The sequence below is a fragment of the Lynx rufus genome, unplaced genomic scaffold, assembly GCF_022079265.1.
Source record: "Lynx rufus isolate CCGP_SWC_20201006 ecotype Redwood Valley unplaced genomic scaffold, mLynRuf1.p SCAF_5, whole genome shotgun sequence".
In the NCBI taxonomy this organism is placed as follows: domain Eukaryota; kingdom Metazoa; phylum Chordata; class Mammalia; order Carnivora; family Felidae; genus Lynx; species Lynx rufus.
The window spans coordinates 111,376,133-111,398,406 of record NW_025814867.1 but is presented as its reverse complement, the minus strand read 5'-3'; the positions used below and the strand labels follow the sequence as shown (position 1 = coordinate 111,398,406).

The following is a 22,274-nucleotide window of genomic DNA, read 5'->3' as shown; positions in this document are numbered from 1 at the left end:
AGGAGTTGGAAGGGGAGCCAGATCACTCTGGACCGTGGTGATCATGGAAGTTTTCAGAAAAGGTAAGGCTTGAGCCAGATCTTTCAGTGTGGATCACGTGATGAGAGAAGAGAAAATCATCCATGTGGAACAGCTGGGAGGGGGTAGGAGAAAGCCCTGTGTGTCTTTAGGGGAATTCTGAGTGTTCTGGATAAAGTGGCAGACTTGTGAGACAGAGTGCAAGAATGTAATGTTAGACATCCCGTCTATGCTCTTAAGTAATGGAGAGGATCAAAGGCCATTTATTATGCTTCCCACTTGCACTGAGGTAGCTTCTCAGTATGTTGCCATGGAAAGAGAATGGGACAACAGAATTAAATTTGTGTTATATCTTTCTCATGTCACATACTAATAGAACAACCTGAAGCAATTTTCCTTGCATCTCAGAATTAAACATTTTTTATCTTTAAAATTGTGGTGATACATAGGGTTGTTGTGAAATGAAATGATAGTGTATAAAGGATTAGTTATTTCCATTATCTCACTACCCAGAAGTCTTCACTGAAGACACAGAGTGCTCCCTGCCATTGTATTCAAGGCTCTTCACAGTCTGACAGGACCAGGCCCTTCAAGCCTACCCCTACCCCAACCATCTGAGCTGAAGCCACACTACCCTGCTCATTGTTCCTTGAACTCTGGTTTTCTCCTCTCTTGCTTGGCCTCACATCTCTGCTTTTGTCTCATTCTTGTCTCATTGGTGTCACTTGACAGTACCCTGGAACACCTTTTGTCCTCTGTTTATCTTAGTCTTCCTCATCTCCCAGCCCCTGCTCAAATCTCATCTATGTCTGAAACCTAACCCCTGAACCTTGTCCCCGGAGTAACCTGCTCCTCTTCCAAATTCCTATAGTATTTACTCTCTGTAGAATTCCTTCTCTGTGTTGTGCTCTTAATTACCTTTTAAGGTAGTCCTCAACTCCCACCCTAGATTCTAAATCTTACACTTCCATAACTGCCTCACATAGCACTGGGTAAAATTAGGTGCTTCATAAATATATTTGTTGGTTCATTCTTATAGGTGATTTGTTGAAGAATGAAGAAAGCTTGTATTCTAATAGACATTTGTGCCTCTGGTGGTTATAAGCTACTACAGAAGGAGTTGAAATTTCTGAAAGAGGACTCTTTGGAAAGGTCTAAACAGTAAAGGGTTATCTCTTAAGTTCTTAGGAATCCTCCTGAAACCCATTTTTTCCCACTAAGGCAAATGTGGTTGGTTGTCTAGACTTTTATTTCCCCTGAAGGCATGTGAGAAATGGAAGCTTATCTGAAAACATTAGTTTATATCTGGTATTGAAACAAAGGTACAGGGTATTAACACAAATACAAATATTCAAATACACGTATGCCTTGAGCCAATCTGTCAGGTTAGTGGAAACAATCCTTATGCAACTAAACTCTTCAGTGCAGATTTTTAAAGTTGCTTTGAGGCTTATATTTAGTCAGATTCAAGATTTTCATCTCTACATACCAGACACAAGAGTTTTCAAATGAGCTGTCAGATTTTTCCCATAGCAAGTCATGTGAAAGAGGAACTGGCTTATAGAGGTAGTCCATCTCTCTCATGCAGTGGTTCTCAAATGGAGGTGATTTTACACTGCAGAGAACATTTAGCCATGTCAGGAGCCATTTTTGTTTGTCACAGTTGGGAGATGCTACTTGGCATCTAGTGGAAGCCAGGAATGCTCTTAGACGTCCTACAGTGCACAGGACATCCTTCTACAACAAAGAATCACCAGACCCATACGGTTAATAGTCCTGAGGTTGCAAAACTTTGCTCTAATGAGAAAAGAGCTGATATGTTGAGGATTAAAAGGCTAATTCATAGAATCTTAAAGAAGAAAACAAATCTTTAAAGACCATCTAGTAGTTAGGACACCTATAAGTGGGAAAATGAGGAAGGAGAAGTATAATGGCTGAAAGGAAACTCATGTAGATAATTGGTTTGTTTATTTATGCTCAAACTTATTTCTCAAAGGAATTTTAAGTGATTAAAAGAGGGTGTTGAGACTTGGAAAGAATTCAGAAATCATTGGAAGTTAGAACTAGATATGATCATAGAGATCACCAAGTCCAGTTGTCTTTATTTCACAAAAACTAAATGACTTTTTTAGAGCTGCATTGCTGACTGGGAAAGGCATGAACTAACCTGATCTTCTGTTTGCCAGCCTCAAATGCTCCCTCCCAACCAGTTACTCCCCTTATCTAAATCTTTCCTTGACCAGTTTCAAGTCTCATTTGCTCTGTGAAGCCTTGTCTACTGTAGTCCTGCTTAATCTCTAGTTTATTGTGTGAATTTAGTTTGCCACTTGATTAAATGTTGTCTCATACTCTTGTTTCTTGTTTCCTTTCCTTGCTCAGAATAATAAGCTCTTCAGGGACAGTGAATCTTTTGTCTCCATATCTGCCCCAATGCTGGATAGAAGGTAGGCAGTTCAGTGTGTCATGATCAGTGTATTAACCAGTTGTATCCATGTGGTGCTTTGAAGAGAAGATATCCTGCATGTCACTGAGACATATGAGTGGTTTGTCAGTGAACCCATTCCACCTTTCCAGAGTCCTAAGGGATGGCACAGAGTGAGACAGCCTTTGTAGGACTAGGGCCTGTATACATTGTTAGTTATGCAAAGATGACAAGGCTTTCAAAAGCAAAACAAAACTCAGAGGCAAAAAAAAAAAAAAATCCTAGGTAATGTTACAGAAATATCATATAGGACCATTTGGCTATAAGGGAGAAAGGAACTTACTAAAATAAAAGTAAAAAAGCTTTCAAAAACTTCCTCAATTAATCAGACAAATTTTATTTCTCTGATAATAATTTCATTAAAAAATAAGTGAAATTTTAAAATGAAGCCACAAGTAAAGAAAAGAAGATTATCCCTAGGATAGCTGATTGCTATGCCAAAGGTTAGCCCAGAGTACATTTTTATAGCACCATTTTAAGTATAAAAACTGGTATCCTGATAGAATGTTGACAGATTTAAATGTGCTGCCATATGAACGGTGTTAATTCATTATCAAATGATAAAGTACTTAGAAATGTTGGCCAGTTAACTGGCTAGACTCCCCAAGGATTCCTTACCCCTAGTGTGTTGCCCTTGGGGGATATATTTCACTGCACAGTGGAAGTTCCATCAGTTGGAAAGGAAAGGATTTGGAGTGTAATCTAAATGAAAATGAATTTAAGGCGGTTTAGGGTTGGGGACTTTATTGAACCACTTATCTTCCTTGCTCTTTCTTGGCATTTGCCTCACTGTGCTCTAAGGTGAATGGAGTCCTTTGTTTTGGTTCATCCAAACAGCTCTCTTTAATGTGTGTTCTGGACAATTCCCAAGAAATGCCGTAGGGTTATTGAGGGCCTGGGATCTCAGGGAGAAACAGCTTGTAGGTGTCAGACAGCCTGCTACTGCTCAACTGAAGATTCAGGCATCTATGCTTTGCTACAGTTATAAATCTAAGAACCTTCCCACCTTATAAAATGGTAGTTTTTATTAAGCTTTTTTCTGAATAAAAAGAAAACCTGAGGAATGAGCTGTTTGTCATGCTAGCCACCAGAGGGCGGAACAGTCACACTTCCTTGGACAGGGGTAATTTATTTTGACTGAACAGGACTATAGTAAGAACACATTTGCTAATGTCTATCAATATAGGAATTTCTAAAATAATGAAATTACTACTTTAGGGTGCATACTAATCAGCAGAGTAATTTGTTAAAAGTGTAGCTTCCTGGGCCATACCCTCACAGATTCCAATTTGAATCTGGGTGGGACATTGGGAGTCTCAAACATGTATCTTGTATTTTACTTTGAGAAACACAGATCTTAATGTTTTGGGCATGCATTTTTGCCTGATTATGTTTTCTCTTAGGTTTACAAAGCAAAATGATTTTTGGCGAAAAAACAATAATAGAAACCAGGTATAGGTAAACTAGAATGTTGTTAAAGATCTTTTCTTGCCTTTGTCAAACAAGTTTCAAAAGAAACTCACTTTATAGAGATTCAGAATCAAAGAAGCTACCAAAACCATGCTTTTGTCTGGAGTTCTACCTCAGTCAATAAAGATCATCAAATCCTTAGGCTTCAAGCCTAATAATTTTTAATGAAATACCCCCTTTATGACCATCTTACAATGCAACATAATTTTATCCTTTGAGTGTCATGAAGACCTATGCCTGATGTCTTGGCAATGTGAGATGTAATTGCAGAGACCTCCTGAGTAGATTTATGTAATCCTTTCATCATCTTGAACGTATATAGAGAGATCTTCCTTTATATGTAAAGATCCAATTACAGTGATGCACATTGTCCTAGTACGGGTGATGATTTTATTTTTGCCAGTGCCCCCAGAGAACGGAGGCATCCTAAAGGAAAGTTTTGCCACTGTTCTTAAAAGGACAGAAGAATATGGTGAAGTCTTTTAAATCTATGATGGGATGCTGCAGCTTAAAAAGTTAAAGAATTGGAGGTACTGAGTAAAATGAAAATTGGTTCTGAAGCTGGGACTTTAGATGAAATGAAATGAAAGGAAATTATGATTTTATCAGATGTTTATAAAAACTATCTTCTGTGAGATTCCCATGGACCTATTCTAAGAATACAAACCTTCACTCTCACATATTTCATATGAAGATTTTCCAATGTCACTTCCTTTCTCCTACTTTTCAAGGTTCTTCTGTGAGTATATATGAGTTAAAAGGAAAGTTCTGTAACCTTTCAAACACACACATGGATAGAAAAATTTAATTTTGAAATTAAGGACAAAAGATCTAGAACGTATGAATGGGAAGATGCTTTTTTTAAATGTGAGATTTTATGGAAAAAGGAAGATGTTTTCTATCAGAAATGATGCTGTCCTTACCATAAATTTTAATTAGTAACACTTTTAATAATCTATATATGTTATGAGTATGACAGTATTTCTAAATTTTGATGCTGATATGAATTATTATACTAAAATAATCCTCCCAGTAGAGGAACCTCTAAGAGAAGTTCGGTTCCTTGAGGTCCAGTAAACTTCTGGTAATGTTACATTTCAGATGCCTATTAATAGTTAATATGTAGAGCATGTGATGAAATGAGAATTTGTTCATTATAATCATGAAACACAGATCCTGTGGTGTTAACATTATTGTAGAGAATTGTTCTGGCTCACATAAGAAATTGAATCCTTACCAAATGGATGAACTATTGAATAGCCCAGAGTTTTCAAACTCTGTTAGTTATAGGTGTGCCAGAAATGGATCTTCCCCCTCAGCACTTGGGGCAGCCAACAGGAACCTATCGGTTGCTCATTTCTACCTCTCCATTGTATCCAGTGCTGCGGAAGCATATTTTCTTTTTGTGCCATTATCTGACAAAGGTTGGGAAGTACTGCAAAGACTTTGTTCTTTAATTCTTCCTAGTTTTTGTCACCCTCCAAAATGTTACGTGTACCCTCTCTTGATTATTATCTAGAAAAACATCTTATGCAGCAGGATTATCAATGTCTACTTTGAAAGATGTAAAATTAAGTATGCCATTCCTTCTAAAGTTCTAGCCCAAGGTGACTTAAAAATAAAAGTAGTTTTGAAAACCATTTAGACCATCATGTATTTTGTAATACAGTTGGGTCACTGCCGATTCCCAAGATAAATGTGTTTAAACAGAAGCTTTCTCATTCATCACCAGCCTCAGCTTTCATCCAAATTTATTTAATGATGATGCAAGCCCACAGCATTGGTGTTGCAGTTCATCACCATGGAAGTGTTTCTGTCAACAAATCCTCGCTTTGCTATCATGAAATTGATTTTGCAGGGAAACGGATGATAATCATGGAAGATTTCTTTTACTTCTAAAGAACTTCACAGTTTGCCTGGGTGTCTAAATGGATTGTGTTTAAAATCAGTAACTGGCAATAAAATTGACCAAAGTAAATTAGACCGTTAAGAGGTTGGAAAAGGGAAAATGGTAATGAGCTACCTTGTCTGAAACCCTTTTTTTTTTTTTTTTTTTTTTGGAATGTGATATGGAGACCAGATTTATAATTTAAAACATTCCTCTGAAAACTGTTGTTCTCTACTATGGAAATACAGAACATGCTCAAAGAGTCCTATAAGGTAGGTATCAGAATTCTTAGGATGCTTTGGCTGAGTTTTTCTCACTTACCTTGTGAATGGCATAACAATAATCATAGAGGAAACTTTCCTTAACTAACATAATGTATGATTTTTTTAAAAATATGCCTTTTCTATAACTTGTGTTTGTAGCTATCTTTGGCTTTTATTTGCTTGTTTAGAGGTTGGGGAGAAATGCAATTACATTGTAAGCTTCTGAGTATAGCTGACTTACAAACAAGGTAGGAAGCACATATCTTAAATAATCCAAACTATTTTAGGAATAGAAAGATGGGAAAAGATGGGATGGGAAAGAAGGACAAGAATGACACTTTTGCTTTGAAGCAGTGTTCAAGAGTATATATCATAGTGGCTGATTTCAGATGTGGATGCAAATATATATATATATATATATCTATATATATATCTATATATCTATGTTTTATGGGGGTTTTCATATGTAGAAGAAATACAGTCAACTCTTGATTGTCAAGGTAACTTGTATTTTCAAATGTGCTTTTTCTGGTTTTCTGTCACATTTCAAAGCTTTTTTACTTTCACTATCAGCTCATATGTGCTTAGAAAAGCAAATTAATATTATATAATTCACTTACTGTCAGTAAACATTTATCAAGTTCTTAATATGTGCTAAGCACTTTACTGGTCATCATGGATATTGAGATACATCTCAAGAAGGAAGTTAAGTTTGCTCCTGAGAGATCTTATAGTTGACTTTTCAAAGAAAGAGACATAAACTTTATTTATTTGAACCACTTCCTCTTCCTCTAATAACATGTGATCAGAAGTTGACTGTAAATGGGAAGTAGGTGCTGTTTGTTTTTAAGGAAGAATGAATAAACCTTTTGAACAGAAAATAAAATACTACACATGCAAAAATATAACACAAAATGACCAAAAAAAAAAAAAATTCAGCAAGCAATGGTAAAAATAACAAATTATTTACTGCTTTAAAATGTTAAAGTATTTCATCAAGACAAGTTGCAGTCAAATTAATGTGAGTTATGGAAAATGAAATACATAAAGATGTATTTATACAAGTGCAGAGTAAATATTTTCCATACAGGTATGTAAATGAAAAGATATACAGTAAGTGCACACTTGATAGGACTATGCAGGCAACACTTAGTTAGTTTCAGATACTCTTGGATAGTTCATGCACAAACCTTCCCAAAGTACAAGTTCAGTCAGTCTTTTGGGGGATGTGGAGGGATAATTAAAAAGGACTGAGTTCCTTGCAATAATATCACTATGGACTGGATGAGGGTGAGAGTCGTCAGTTATATATATTACTTACTGTAATTTGTGATTGTCGAGGAAGAGTTGTGGCTGTTGGTGTGATAGTAATACTGCTGGTGACTTTATTGGTTGTTTTGTTTAGTGCCCCATTAGTTAAGCCTTGAGTTCGGTTATCCTGTGGTGGTGTTGAAGGGCTGGCAGGTCTCACGGGGCTGGCCACAGCTTGCATGTAAGGACTTCCTAAGTGAATGTGGATTTTATTATCCTCAGTAGTTATCACACTTGAACTGTTGCTGTTTGAACGCTGAAACTGCCATGATGACTGCCGGTCAGGAGAGACTCTGAAAATCGCATGCTTGGCACTGATTTCTATCGGCTCTGGGGAACGTCCCTGCTCAGGAGAGCCTGCTGAACCAGTCACGGCCAAAACCTGAATAGGTGACATTGTCCTTTCTGGAGTTATAGAACCACAAGACTCTGGGGTCTGCGCTCTGGCAAAGGTTGCCATGGTAATTGGGGACATGCTTTGCTCTAAGTTCATGAGGCCTTCAGCAGAAGTTTTGGATTTCACCGGTGTTATGGAGGCATTTTGGAGGATGGTTATCCTTTGCTTTGGGGTGCCACAGTTTGGAATCACTGCAGTGCTTGTGTAAGAGTGAGGACTCTCTGTGGTTGGACTTGTGATTTCAAGAGTGGCTGTGTTTTGGACATGGTCTGGAGTAACCTTTATATGAAGTGGCTGCCCAGGTGTGTGGCTTAGGACTAGATCTCCAGGTTGCATGAAGTTGCCATTGGGTTTAGTTTGTATTTTTCCATTCTGAGGATGGCCCTCCTTAGATTTCATCCAAGGAATCCATAGTTTCCTGTTAACAGGACAGGGGGTAGATGAATTGCATTTGAAGGACAGCACTGATTCCTCATCATTAGGGTCCTCATCCTGGCCCTCACTCTCCTCATATAACTGACCATTGATGACTGCTCGTTCCAGAGGAATGAGACTCTTGTAATCGGGTGGCTCATTGTCTACTACTTCTGTCTGAACTTCTTTAGAAAATACTTGAGGGTCAGAGATGATTCTTCCATTGAGGCTAGGCCGGAGGCTCTTACTGAAATGCCGATACCTCTCTAACTCTTTAGTGAGGTTTTCAATCTCTCTTCCTAAATCTCTGTTCCTGTTTTCTTGTTGATGGAGTTTCTTTTGCAGAACTGAATGATCTCCCTGGAGATGACATATCAGGTCCTCAGTTGCCATGTATTCATGAATTTTCTCTTTCAATGCATCTACTTCTCTTGAGAGGTGTCCCGACTTAGCTTCTTCTTCTTGAAGCCTTTTGAAAAGCCATTGTTCATGGCTGGACTCTGTCTTTTCTGCTAACTTGTACTTGTCAAGTTCCATTTTAACTCGTTCCAGCTCTTCAGATAAAAATTGAGCTTTATCTCGTTCAGTAGCATACCTACGTTCTAGAGTCTCGTACTCATCTTCTGTTTTCATAAGGTCATCCTCAATGGCTTTCATATCCTTTAACTTCAGTCTCAGTCTTTCCACTTCTTGAGAGAGCTCTTTAATCTTATTGTTTTCTTGGTGTAATGCTGTGGTGGACTTACTAGAATCTTGATTTAATTTGTTTTTTAGGAAATCCTTCTCAATTGCTTCCAATGATTGAAGCCTATTTTTCAACATATTAACTTTGGACAGGAGATCATTTCCTTTCTCTTCTTCTGCTTTCAGTTTGTTTTTTAGATCATCTCTCTCCTTGGTGACACTGTACATTTTTTCTTCCACGTCAGTTTTGGACTTTAGTGCCCTTTTTGTTTCCTCAATTAACTTCTCGGTAACCGTCGTCACTTTATTTTGCTCCATTTGAAGCTGAGAAGAAGCAGCTTGCAACTTATCTTCAGTTTGCTTTAATTTTTCACTCATTGTTTTTCTTTCATCTACCAGCATCACAGTTAACGTTTTCAATTTAGTTAAGTCCTCTTTTAGGGTAAATTCTGTCTTTTCCAGCCGACTTTCAATGACTTCTAGCTCTTTGATCCTTACTTTTAAACTCTCCAGTTCTTGTGACAACTGCTTTGTGGTCATCCTTTCTTTTTCTAAATTGCATTTCAGGGAATAACATTCTTGTTTGCTCTTGTTGAAGGCATCTTCTAATCTTTCCAAAGCCATAATCCTTTTATTGAGTTTTTCAACCTCAAGTTTAAAGTCTTTACTCTGTGATGTTTCCTTTTCGAGCCTCTTATTGAGATCTCTGCACTGCTCCTCCATTTTTATGAGTTCTTCATCCTTCCCTTCCATTTCTAGCACACGTTTTCTGAGCTCCTCTACCTCAGCCATGATACCACAGTTTCCATATTCTCCCTTGTTAATTTTTTCTTTTATATCTTGTAGCTCCTCTTCTGCTTTTCGTAAAGACCTGTTTGTCTCCTCTAATTCATCGATTTGCCGGCTGAGTGCTGCCAATTTTTGTCGAAGCTGGCGATTTTGGCTGTCCTCATTGGTGAGCTTTGCCATAATTGTTTCTTGGTTCTGGTGAAACCTTGTGGTTTGTGTTTGCAGTTCTTTCTCTAGTCTGGTCGCCTTCTGCTCTTCTTCCTGAACTCTGGTTTCAGTGAGGACTAGTTTAGCATGTGTTTCCTTCGCACTTGTGGTTAGGTCTTGGATTTTCTGTCTTTGAAGGGCAAGCTGTGCCGTCAGCCTTTGTTGTTCGTCCACCACCATCAAAGCAAAAGACTTCAGTTTGGTCAGCTCCACTTTCAGGGCGGTGACCTTCTTTTCCTTTTCCTGCTCCTTCTTCTCCTGGGACTCAGTTTCTTGGTCAATTAGCTTCTTTAATCTGCAAAATACAAGAGTGCGTTCTGTTGTGTGATTGGTACTTCAGCAACTTCCCAGCTGTGACTAAACATTTATGTAATTTAGAGAGATTTATCAGCTATACAGAATATGGAAAGGAATTCCTGTACTTGACTGGCAAGGAGAATCTTGATAAACAGCTCTGTTTTGCTTTTACAAGGTGGTTTGCCCCCACCCCCTTGCTGATTGGTAACAGTTGTAGCTCACCAGGAGCCTTAGTGGAAGAGTAAAGGCAAAAATAGTTGGTTTAAATTGCTAGTGTATGGAGCACCTGGGTGGCTCAGTCACTTAAGCATCAGACTTCGGCTCACGTCATGATCTCACGGTTCATGAGCCTGCATGGGGCTCTGTGCTGACAGTGCAGAGACTGCTTGGGAACTCCTCTCTCTCTCTCTCTCTCTCTCTCACTCACTCAAAATAAACATACATACATACATAGCTAGCTAGCTTGTGGAACAGAACTAGTAGACCATCTAGCCTGAAAGCTGTAAAAATAGATACAAGTTTGAGGTTCAAGTTGACCTGGCTTCAATATTGGCCCTCCTCTACCAGCTAATTAACCTGAGCTGTTATTTAGCATCCTTGAGCATCAGTTTCCCTGTCTGGAAAATGGAGGCAATAATTGTATTATCTCAGCAGCCATTTGTGAAAATTTAATGAGATAATTGATCTAAGAGTCTCATAGTGCTGGTGCATAATAATAAGCATTTGCTAGGGTTATTGATGTTCTTTTTTATTAATGTGGTTATTGTTATATTGATAAAATTATTTGCTTGAACCATTATAATATGTATACATTATATTTGGTGTTCAATTTCTTGATAAAGAGAGATAAAATTGAGATAAAATTTTATTCACATTGCCTAGAAGTTATGTGCTTCACTGATGGACCTCTCTGCCAATTAAAACTTGGTTTACACTAGCATGACATTTTGCCAGGAATCACCCACTTCATATATATCTTTATCCCCATAGTGACTGTAGTTGAATGAGGGGAATTGAGAGGCATCTGAAGGGGTTTAGAATTTTTGTAACATGGGAAGAACATACAGTTTGATAGGAAAGAGTTTATCAATTAGAGTCAGATGGTAGAAATGACGGAGGAAAAACTCTACGATCAGGAACATAATAACTCCCTCTTAAATGATGACTATTATAATGTTACTTTTTTCTTTTACTTTTTAAATTTGTTGGCATAACAGGATGTCATTTTACATGCAATATAAATTATCTCTTCCACACACCTTTCTCCTCAGCAGTGAGGTCACAGTTTTAAATCTGTGGCACTCTTAATTACATTGGGAATGGGCTGATTATAGAGGATGTCATTACAGCTTTGCAGTATTGTTATACAGAAGCTAATACAGAATGGAATCCCTGAAGTATTGAATTAAAGGACTTGTCGTGGATGAAAAGTTGTAAATATTTGTTTTCTGATCAAGCATAAAGAGTTCATAATTTACTATTTCTTTTCTGTTAAGAATGAGTTAATTATCCAATGCAGGTCTTTAATCCTTGCCATAAAACTTTCTTTTTTAAAGCTGTTTAAGGGTTTGAAAGGACATTTTAAAAGGAAATTAATTTGGAAGAGTCTTTGTGGAAAAGTCTTTCTTAAGATCCTAATCTACTCTTTAATTAAACTACACAAGAAGAACATGTTTAAGGTAATTGTATAATGTAAGGATTCCCAACTGTTTTGTGGGGAGGATCCACTTTTATTTTTTCTGTTTTTGAGAACCTAACAGGAGGCTGGCTCGAGGGCTGTAGCCTGTGAAATTCTGAAGAAGCTGAGCTGGATGCTGGGGTGGAGTTGATGATGATTTCATCCACAGTCTTGGCAAGGAGGCTTGCCCCTGGCTTCTCGCCCTTTCCCACTCTCTATTTGAGACACCTGGGAGCCTGAGAAACATGGCGTCTCCTTCCTGAATGGTCATGGTACTTCACAACCCGGTAGTAAAGTCCATGGGCAAACTGCTTTGGTGGTGAAACAGTTACAGAAACTTTGGCAAAGCACTTCTTCCTCCCACCCTTAGCATTAGAATCATATTTAACAATGCTCTGAGCATAATTGCAGTGAAGTATTTTCCCCTCTTTACATCACAGTTCTTAGAGTTTTATTAAAGAATAGTTTCACAAAAAAAACTTTTCAGGATTTGTTTTAACTTATTAAATAATACCATGTGTGATATAATTTTCATGAGAAGGGCATGTATTTTCTTAGTATATAAAAGAGGGAAGATTATTTTGCAGTGCAGTGAAAAAAGCATTAAAACTGGTGATTAGTGAATCTTGGCAGAGCTGTAACTGGCAAAAAAAAAGATTTTGAAGAAATTTAAATTGTTTCCATTGTGTTCATTGTTTTTGACAGTAAGCATGATGCATCTTTTTCATCATGGTTGCAAGGTCATGTATCTTTTTCATGCTTTCTGGAAATCAGTTGGCATCCCCTTATGTTCCCAAGCCTCACCTTACAAGGTAGGCACATAAAACTGATAATTTGAATACATTTGCTTTCAGTAATTCCTTACTACTTGTTTCCTAACAACCTGCTATTTCCCTGGGCCAATCCCATGAGCACATCATAAGACAGTCAACAGGCTGGTCAGGTAAGACCTGTCAGGGAGAGAAATAGGAGTTTATATGCAGAAGGAATTGTACCCCCAGCCATCAACTCAGGCAGGAGCATAGGGCCAGCAACCAGTGAGAATTGAGGATAGAAGAGAGGCCCTGATGGAACCTTCTCAGAGCCAGTTGGGTGCCAGTACTGCTATTGCACATTGTGTGTGTGTGTGTGTGTGTGTGTGTGTGTGTGTGTGAGTGAGGGAGAGAGAGTGTGTGAAAGAGAGAGAGAGATTGAGAGATTGAGAGAGGTTGATTATACTACTGAATTGGAATTAGCACTTTTGGTAGAGTGAAAGGGCTTACCCTAAATCATTCACTATTTCTTGTCGTATATCCAGAAGTATTTGAAGGTTGAGATTGAGGTTAGTTTATGGACTTGAAGAAAGATGTTTCTGTGCAAAGTTAGCAAGTCCTTATAGGATTTGAAGCTGCAAGTCCGGCTGGTTGTACACAGTGCCCGAAATAAGAAAGCTAATTTTTATACTGCTAATTACTAATGCAGGGGTGTGTGTGTGTGTGTGTGTGTGTGTGTGTATCTTTTTTCTTTCAAATATATATGAAAACTTTTAGCAAATATTTGCTAGTGACTGTAGTTTAGTCATTTGAGGTCTACAATTACATATCCAAAACTTTTGAAGCCAAATGTTTTCGAAGTTGTAGTTTTTCAAATTTTAGAAAGGCACTAAAGAACATCTGTCATATAGAACAGTTCCCACCAAGCCTGTGGCACCACCTCCTAATACTTCTGTGGTGAACCATGCGATAACTGAGATAATAAATAGCCTTACATCTCTTCAGGCTTTGCTGCCAGAGGAGTTCAGATAAGAAATTCTGCCACAATTTAGGAAAAAAAAAAAGTGTTCTTATATTTTTAAAATTGCAGACAAGGGATTGTGGATGTTTGAAAATGAACGTATAGACTGTTAGTGTCTTTGGGTTAAGGAAGGTGTGGAGTTGAGGGTCCTCAAGAAAGTTGAGCCTGCTTTCTTCTTCAGTTGGATTGGGTTTGAAATGAAATAGTACCTTAATTTTCTATTTCCATTATTTTTCTTTGCTTCATAATGGGTTTTAGGCATTGATGCTGACTGACGTTATATGCTGATACAGATTATCACTGACTCTGGGTTTGCTGGCAAAAGCAGATAAATGATTTTGAGAGCTTTTAACCAGGGTACTCACAGTGTTAAAAGCAGCACAGACTTTGTGATGCAGAATGCCCAGATCCAAAATTCACACCCTCAGAGCTGTGTAGTCAAATTATTGCTCCTTTTTTCATGAATAGTTCCAATTAAGACACCTGTATGCAGGGATGTTTGTATAGTCTATGCTAGGGTTTCTCTAACCTCAGAACTATTGGCATTTTGAGCCAAATTATTCTTTGTTGTGGGGGGCTGTGCTGTGCATTGTAAGATGTTTAGCAGCATCTGTGGTCTTAACTCGCTAGATGCCAGTAGCAGCCCTTCCCAGTTGTGACAACAAAAAATATCTCTAGACATTATTTGCCCAATGTCTCCTGGCAGGGTGGGGGGTGCAGGGCACAAAATCACCCCTAGATGAGAACCAGTTATCAGTGAATGTGTGTCCTTATGGACATTTATATATGTCAGTCTGTCATTAGAGTTAGACTCGCCATCATTCCACCTTACTCAGCTTTAATTAAGCAGGTGCAACAGAAAGTTCCCACCTGAGATATATATATACCTGGTGATTATATCTTCCCTGCAAATGGCCTGTTCTTTACCAGTGCTTGTCATAGTTTAAGATGCATGTGAGAATCACCTAAGAATTTTGTTAAATTGCAGCTTCCCATTTAGTAGATGGGGATAGGCCTCAAATTTTGCATTGTATGAAGCTCCCAGGTGATGCCAGGATTGACTATGGGTAGGAAGGCTTTACTATTTACACGTTAGATGTTTTGCAGAAATGGTACTCTGATGAATATTAACTCAGCCAGTTGTTTGTTATTGATCATACCCCAATCTGTGAACATTGCCTGTATTCCTGACCTACAAGGCCATCCATTTTTTCTCACAGAGAACACCAGGTAGGAGACCATGACTAAAATCGCTGAATATCATCCAAACTACTAGAAAAAATGACTCAATATACATATCATAGGTGGTGGTTCAGTAGCTCAGTTTTCACCTAAAGAAGGCAGTAAATAATTTCAGTTCCAATTTGTGATTCTCCTCACCCAGCCCAAAGACTTAAAAAACAGGAGACTATAGTAGCTACCATTCTTTATTTAGTGCCAATGAGGTTCTGCCAAGCACTGAAATAAGTCTATGCATCTGTTGGTTCTAATTCTCATGGTAAGCTTATAGGGTTTGGGATTATTATCTCTGTTTTACAGCAATGAAAATTTAAGCTGAGATAGGTCAGTAAGGTGCAAAGCCCGGTATCACATTGCCTCTCCAACAAAGAACACAGACTTATTACCTCAACCTGCTCCACATACAGTGTCTTTCCCAAAAAATTCTGTGTGTTGGAGAAACTATTAACCTAAGGAAAAATTCTCTTTGTCATTGTGCTTGTATTCTTTTTAGTTCATATCTCATAGAGCAGTGGTTTTTAAATGTTTACTCTTCTGTCTCCTAAAATAATTTTTTATTATGTACAACTAGTTTGTTCATATAAAGAATAGTCATAGCACTTCCCTTAGCAAATATCATCTACCTTTTTTCAGCTTGTTTTGAGGTATAATTAACAAATAAAACTGTAAGATATATAAACTATATGACCTGATGATTTGGTATATATACATTGTGAAAGGACTCCCACCAAGTTAACATGTCCATCACCTCACATATTCACCTTTTGTGTGTGTGAGAATGCTGAAGTTCTACTTGCTTAGCAAATACACAGTATTATCAACTGTTGTCACCATGGTATATATTAGATCCACAGACCTTATTTCATCTTTATAACTAAAAATTTGTACCCTTTTACTTCTTGCTGTTTCCTGCTCCCACCTCCCACTCCCAACCCCTAGCAGTCTCCACTCTACTTTCTGTTTATAAAATTCAACTTTTTATTTTTTTAAGACTCCACATATAAATGTCTGGCTTATTTCATTTACTGTAATGCCCTCCAGGTTCATCTATGTTTTTGCAAACACCAGGATTTCCTTCTTTTTTAAGGCTGAATAATATTCCATCATATATATCACATCACATTTTCTTTATCCGTTCATCTGTTGTCAGACACTTAGGTTGTTTCCATACCTTGACTATTGTGAATAACGCTGCAGTGAACATGAGAGTTCAGATATCTCTTCAAGATAGTGATTTCATTACCTTTGGGCATATACCCAGAAATGGGATTGCTATATCATGTGGTAGTTTTTTAAAAATTTTCTGAAGAACCTCTATATTATGTTGCATAGTGACTGTACCCGTTTACATTCCCACCAACAGTGTACAGGAGTTCCCTTTTCTTCACGTTTGCTAGCATTTGTTATCGCTTGTCTTTTTGATAGTAGACATCCTAACAGGTGTGAGATTTCATCGTGGTTTTCCTTTGCATTTCATTTTCCTGATGACTAGCAATATCAAGTACCTTTTTCATGTACCCGTTAGCCATATGTGTGTCTTCTTTGTTTTTGTTTGTTTGTTTGAAGATATTTTTAATGTTTATTTTTTATTTTTAAGAGAGAGAGAGACAGAGCACAAGCAAGGGAGGGACAGAGAGGGAGGGACAGAGAGAGAGGGACATATGGAATCCAAAGCAGGCTTCAGGCTCTGAGCTGTGAGCACAGCGCCCAATGTGGGGCTTAAACCCACAAACTGTGGAGATCATGACCTGAGCCGAAGTCAGATGCTTAAGTGACTGAGCCGCCCAGACGCCCCTATGTATGTCTTCTTTGGAAAAATGTCTATTCAGGTTCCTTGTCCATTTTTTAATTTATTTGTTTTTTTTTTGGTTTTTTTTTTTTGCTATTGAGTTTTAGGAGTTCCTTATATATTTTGGATATTAATCCCTTATTGAATGTATATATCATTTGCAAGTCTCTTCTCCCATTCCATAGATTACCTTTTCATTTTGTTGATAGTTTCCTTGCTATGTAGAAAAAAGGTTTTCAGTTTGATGGAGTTTCATTGTTTATTTTTGCTTTTGTTTCCCTTGCCTGTGGAGACTATCTAGAAAAATGTTTCATGGCTGATGTTAAAGAAATTACTGCCTATGTTTTCTTCTAGGAGTTTTATGGTTTCATGGCTTACATTTAGGTCTTTAATCCATATTGTTTATTTTTGTGTATGGTATAAGAAAGCAGTCCAGTTTCATTCTTTTGCATGTAGCTATCCAGTTTTCCTAGCACCATTTATTGAAGAAACTGTCTTTCCCCCATTGTATATTGTTGCTTCTTTTGTCACAGATTAATTGACCATATAAGCCTGGGTTTATTTCTGGTCTATTCTGTTCCACTGATCTGCATGTCTATTTTTGTGTCTGTATCATACTGTTTTGATTACTACAGGTTTGTAGTATATCTTGGAATCTGGGATTGTGATACCTCCAGTTCTGTTGTTCTTTCTCAAGACTGCTTTGGCTTTTCAGGGCCTTTTGTGGTTCCATACAAATTTTAGTATTATTTGTTCTAGTTCTGTGAAAAATGTTGTTTGATAGGTATTGCATTAAATCTGTAGATTGCTTTGGGTAGTATGGACATTTTAACAATATTTGTTCTTCTAATCCATAAGCATGAAATATCTTTCTATTTTTTGTATCATCTTCTATCTCTTTCATTAATGTTATATAATTTTGGAGTACAGGTCTTTCAACTCCTTTGCTATTGACATAAAATCCAAAAAGACATTGTTAAGACAAATACTGAGGAGCTTAGCCCCTATATTTTCTTCTAGGAGTTTTGTAGTTTCAGGTCTTATGTTCAAATCTTTAATCCATTCCCAGTTGATTTTTGTGTGTAAAATAGTGATCCAGTTTATTCTTTTTCATGTGTATATTCAGTTTTCCCAGAACCATTTACTGAAGAGACTATCCTTTCCTACTGTATATTCTTGGCTCCTTTGTTGAAAATTAATTGGACATATTAGGATGTCCACCCCCACCCACCCCCCGCTGGGCTCTCTTTTTTGTTCCACTGGTCTATGTGTCTGTTTTTTATGCAAATACCATACTGTTTTGACTACTACAGCTTTGTAATATAGTGTGAAATCAAGGATCATGATTCCCCCCCGCTTTGTTCTTTCTCAAGATTGTTTTGGATAGTCAGGGGTTTTTGTGCTTACATATACATTTTAGGACTGCTTTTTGTATTTCTATGAAAAATGCCATTAGGATTTTGATAGGGATTACATTGAATTTATAGGTTGTTTTGAAAAGTAATATTAATTGTTACAATCTGAACATTGAATATCTTTCCATTTATTTGTGTCTTCCTCAGTTTATTTCATTAGTGTTTCACAGTTTTCACTGTGTAGATCTTCCTTGGTTAAATTTATTTCTAAGTATTTTATTCATTTTCTTGCTATTATAAATGGGATTATTTCCTAGTTCATCTTTCTAATCCAATAATCTAATAGTTCGAAAAGGATTTTTAGGAGCACCTGGGTGGCTCAGTCAGTTAAGTGTCTGAGTCTTGATTCCAGCTCAGGTCATGATCTTGTGGTTCGTGAGATCAAGCCCCATGCTGGGCTCTGTGCTGACAGTGCAGTGCGGAGCCTGCTTGGGATTCTCTCTCTCTCCTCACTCTGTGACCCTCCCGTGCTTCTGCATTCTCTCAAAATGAATGAACTTAAAAAAACAAAAACAAAAACAGGGGTGCCTGGGTGGCTCAGTCAGTTAAGTGTCTGACTCTTGGTTTTAGCTCAGGTCATGGTCTCACAGCTGCATGGGTTCGAGCCTTGCATTGGGCTCTGTGCTGGCAGTGCAGAGCTTGCTTGGGACTCTCTTTCTCCCTCTCCCATTCGCACTGTCTCTGTCTTTCTCAAAATAAATAAATAAACTTAAAAAAATAAAAGGATTTTTAAAAACTAAGTACCTTTTCACACATTTTAAAGCTGCCATCCAAAAATTCTTACTCAAGGTTTAAATAACCGCAAACGATATATATTAACATTTGCCATATAATCTAAAAGTCCCCATTGGCAAACCAGTCACCCAAATCAGACATTCAAGAAAAGTCTGACTTCATTTTTCAACTTAGGTAAATGTGTAAATATCCATCTCTTTGGCAACCATTTCACTTCTAAAAGAGATGAGGCATAGCAGCTTGCCCCGAGTTGTTCCCAGATGAAGACACAAGCACTGCTTCCACCAGTGGTTCTGAAGTTCTTGCTGCTCTGCGCTCATAGGACTCTCCTGGGTGTCTTTCTATAGTTGTACCTTTGTTCTGTATCCCAGAGAATTTTCCAGCCCAGGAAGATGCATTTGGTAAAATTTTGTTAAATTAGAAGACTGTTTTGAAAGGATTGCTGGAGAATTCAGTGCAAGCCCTTTTTCTGGTAGATCGGTTTTAGAAAGCATATGTGTGTGGATTGCAGATGTAGACATTGATTCCTTTAATGTTTCCCATGCTTATAAGTCTGGAAAGTTTTTGTGTACCCTCAGGGGTATGTGTACCCCAGTCTGAAGACTGCCATCTTGGAGAGTACTCATATTCATGTTCAAGTACTGATAGCACAGGATTATAGGATTATACACTGAATCCTGTCCAATAAAAACAGGTTGTGGAAGCTGGTTTCATGGACACAAACTGAGGTAGTTAAATCCAAACTGGCTTAAAGCAGTGTCTTGTTACAGCTTTTTATTTAGAGTTTCTATTATGGCTTAGAATTGTTGTAACTTACTGTGGTTTATCACTATTATGTGCAATACTAATTCCTTGTTTTTTGAAAAATATCACATCTGTCATCTTGAACGTTCTTTGGTACTAACCATGAAGCTGGTTCTTTACTACAAATTATACATTCAGAGGGTCTTTTTAGTTTTTATTTACACATACATATGTCAGCACACATGTGTGACTATATTTTATCTCCTCTTTGTGAGACAGTTAGTAATATTCATCATATAACACATATGAAACAGATGGTTTGTCTAAATGTTCTAATGCCAGTCATACCCATAGTAATTCATAATTTTCACCACTTTTGATTATGTCTTATTTATGTGCATTACAATCAACCCCACTAAAATACAAGTTTCTTAAGAATCGGGCACATGTCTGACTCATTTGTTTCTTCTACAAATATGTCTACTACATACCCTTACATGTGGAGAGTATCAAATGTTTTTTTTATTTGTTTACCAAAATGAATGTTTTTTGAAGGAATGAACAAATATGCCTTCCTGTGGAAAATACTGTAGCACTGACCTGAATAATTTTATTCAGCTTTAAAAGAAGATGCTCTCATGTTTACTATGTACACAGTTTTAAGTATTTTTAAAAAATGAGGTGTAAATGGCTTTCCCATTGGTGTTCTCCAAGTACATTGTTGGATTTTTGAAAGAATCAAGACTGTTGCAATATTTCTTTTTCCTTCTTCAGATTCCTGCATTAAATTATATGTGCTTCTTGTTTGAGAAGGGAGATTGGTGGTAAATGTCCACATCCTAAGCCCTTACTCTCTTTTGGTTACTTCATCTCTGCAAACAAAGGAGTGATTCTTTTATTTTTTTCCTTACAATCCAGAGCTCTATTGGACAAATATGTTCATTACACAAGTAACATTAATCAACAGCAAATGAAATTGAAAAGGAATATTCATCTATAATCTGACCACCTTAATACATCAATTATGTTTCTACTTTTCCAGATTTTTTTCCACTTTTTTTGACACCTAGCCCATATAAATAAATGTAGGGTGATTATCAAGCAGTAAAACCAATTCCACAAACCATTAATGGCACTGTGTTGTTTCTCTTAGCTGTAGAAATCAATCTGTATGTAGGGAACTTCAGAGTCAGCTTACCTTCTCATCTGTCATTTTTAGGAGACACCTACTCCATTGTATCTATTATATGGATCCTGAATCTAAGTTTTTGTTGTTATGAATATGGCAAGACTTGTTCATTTAATTTGCAAACAACAAAAGAATTACTTAGTACTGGGGCTATACTGAGATGAACAGGGGGAGCGTTCCTGTTCTCAAAGCATCCATAGGCTTTTGGGAAAGAATGAACAGATAGTTCCAATGCAATTCAGTGAAGATTCTAGAGCACTGATTCTCAAACTTTTTGGTCTGATGACTCATTTATACTCTTAAAAATTATTGAGGATTCTAAAGAGCTTTTTATTATATTTATATCTATCAGTATTTACCATATTAGAAACTCAAGACAAAAATTTTTAAATGTTTATGTATTTATTAAAAATAATAAGCCATTGTATATCAACACATTGTATGAAAAATAACTTTTTCAAACCAAAAAACTAACTGGGAATATTTGCATTGTTTCCGGTTTCTGCAAATTCCAATGTCTGGCTTTGTCAGAGCAGTGACATCACAACACCTCATGTAGCCTCTGGAAAACTCCATGTATAGTTTTAAGAGAATGAGAGTGAAAAAGATAGTGTTACTATGAAAATAACTTTGAACTTGCAGAGCTCTTGAAAGGGACTACACTTTGAGAACCACTTCTCTCAAGGATAGACAGTCTGAAGCATAAATGACAAATATGTCCTTCTCTGAAAAAGCCTTTAGTTTGGGCTATCACCTTCTGCACGCTATCACTGAGTGAGCCCTTTGCTTCATCCAAAGAGCTTCATCCACTGACCTAGTCACTGCTCCAGTGTTTCCATCATTAATAAAACTAGTTTTTTGTTCCCTATCTCAGAAAGGTGGAAGATTCTCTGCCTTTAATACCTGTCTTCCAGTTCTCAGAAAAATCCTAAATGACAAAACTGTCTCCATTAGACACTGTGTTTTATTTGAAACCATAATTTGAAATAAAGTCATGGAAACCACAAAGCTGCCTCATTTTTAAAATGCATCCATCCACAGTGCTGTGCATATCAGCTGACATTTGATTCATTTCATATTTTTTTGAAGCAGTTACAGCGAACACCTACCATGTACAAGATACTGTGCTTGTTATTTGTCAGTTTACCTTTTTCTGTCAAAACCAGCATATATACTTGCATAGCTCTGATCATAACTTATAATAGTTTCCCATCAACAAGTACATAGTGCGATCATACCAGTTTGTGCTTAAGATACATGAAATATTATATCTCTCATTCTAAGTGTGAAACTTCATTTGGAAGGGCCTCAATTTCTACATTTGCTTTTATTCTTCCAGAGCTAGTTAATACATTACTTTTTCTTCCTGATTTAAAATGTTAATCACTAAGCAGAAACTACATACATCACACTGCTTTATTCATTTTCATATCTCTTCTCATGGCTAGACTTTGATAGTGTGGTTATTATATTCCACCATATCTTTTAGCAA

At 37.2% G+C, this 22,274-nt stretch overlaps 2 protein-coding genes across 3 annotated transcripts in view; one reads left to right on the top strand and one right to left on the bottom strand.

Moving 5' to 3' along the window:
- Positions 1-22,274, top strand: part of CMSS1 (cms1 ribosomal small subunit homolog) — a 387,785-nt gene that overhangs the window by 20,796 nt on the left and 344,715 nt on the right. The window lies entirely within an intron of this gene.
- The window catches only part of FILIP1L (filamin A interacting protein 1 like), a 49,451-nt gene that overhangs the window by 10,722 nt on the left and 16,455 nt on the right, over positions 1-22,274 (bottom strand). The window contains exon 1 of one of the 2 annotated variants that reach the window (XM_047098583.1): positions 7,443-10,215. In XM_047098583.1, coding sequence (XP_046954539.1) covers positions 7,443-10,103 — 2,661 coding nt within the window. In that variant the 5' untranslated portion in view covers positions 10,104-10,215. Of the gene's footprint in view, positions 1-7,070; positions 10,219-22,274 lie in introns of those variants that run through there. The other variant, XM_047098582.1, reaches the window with a different exon arrangement.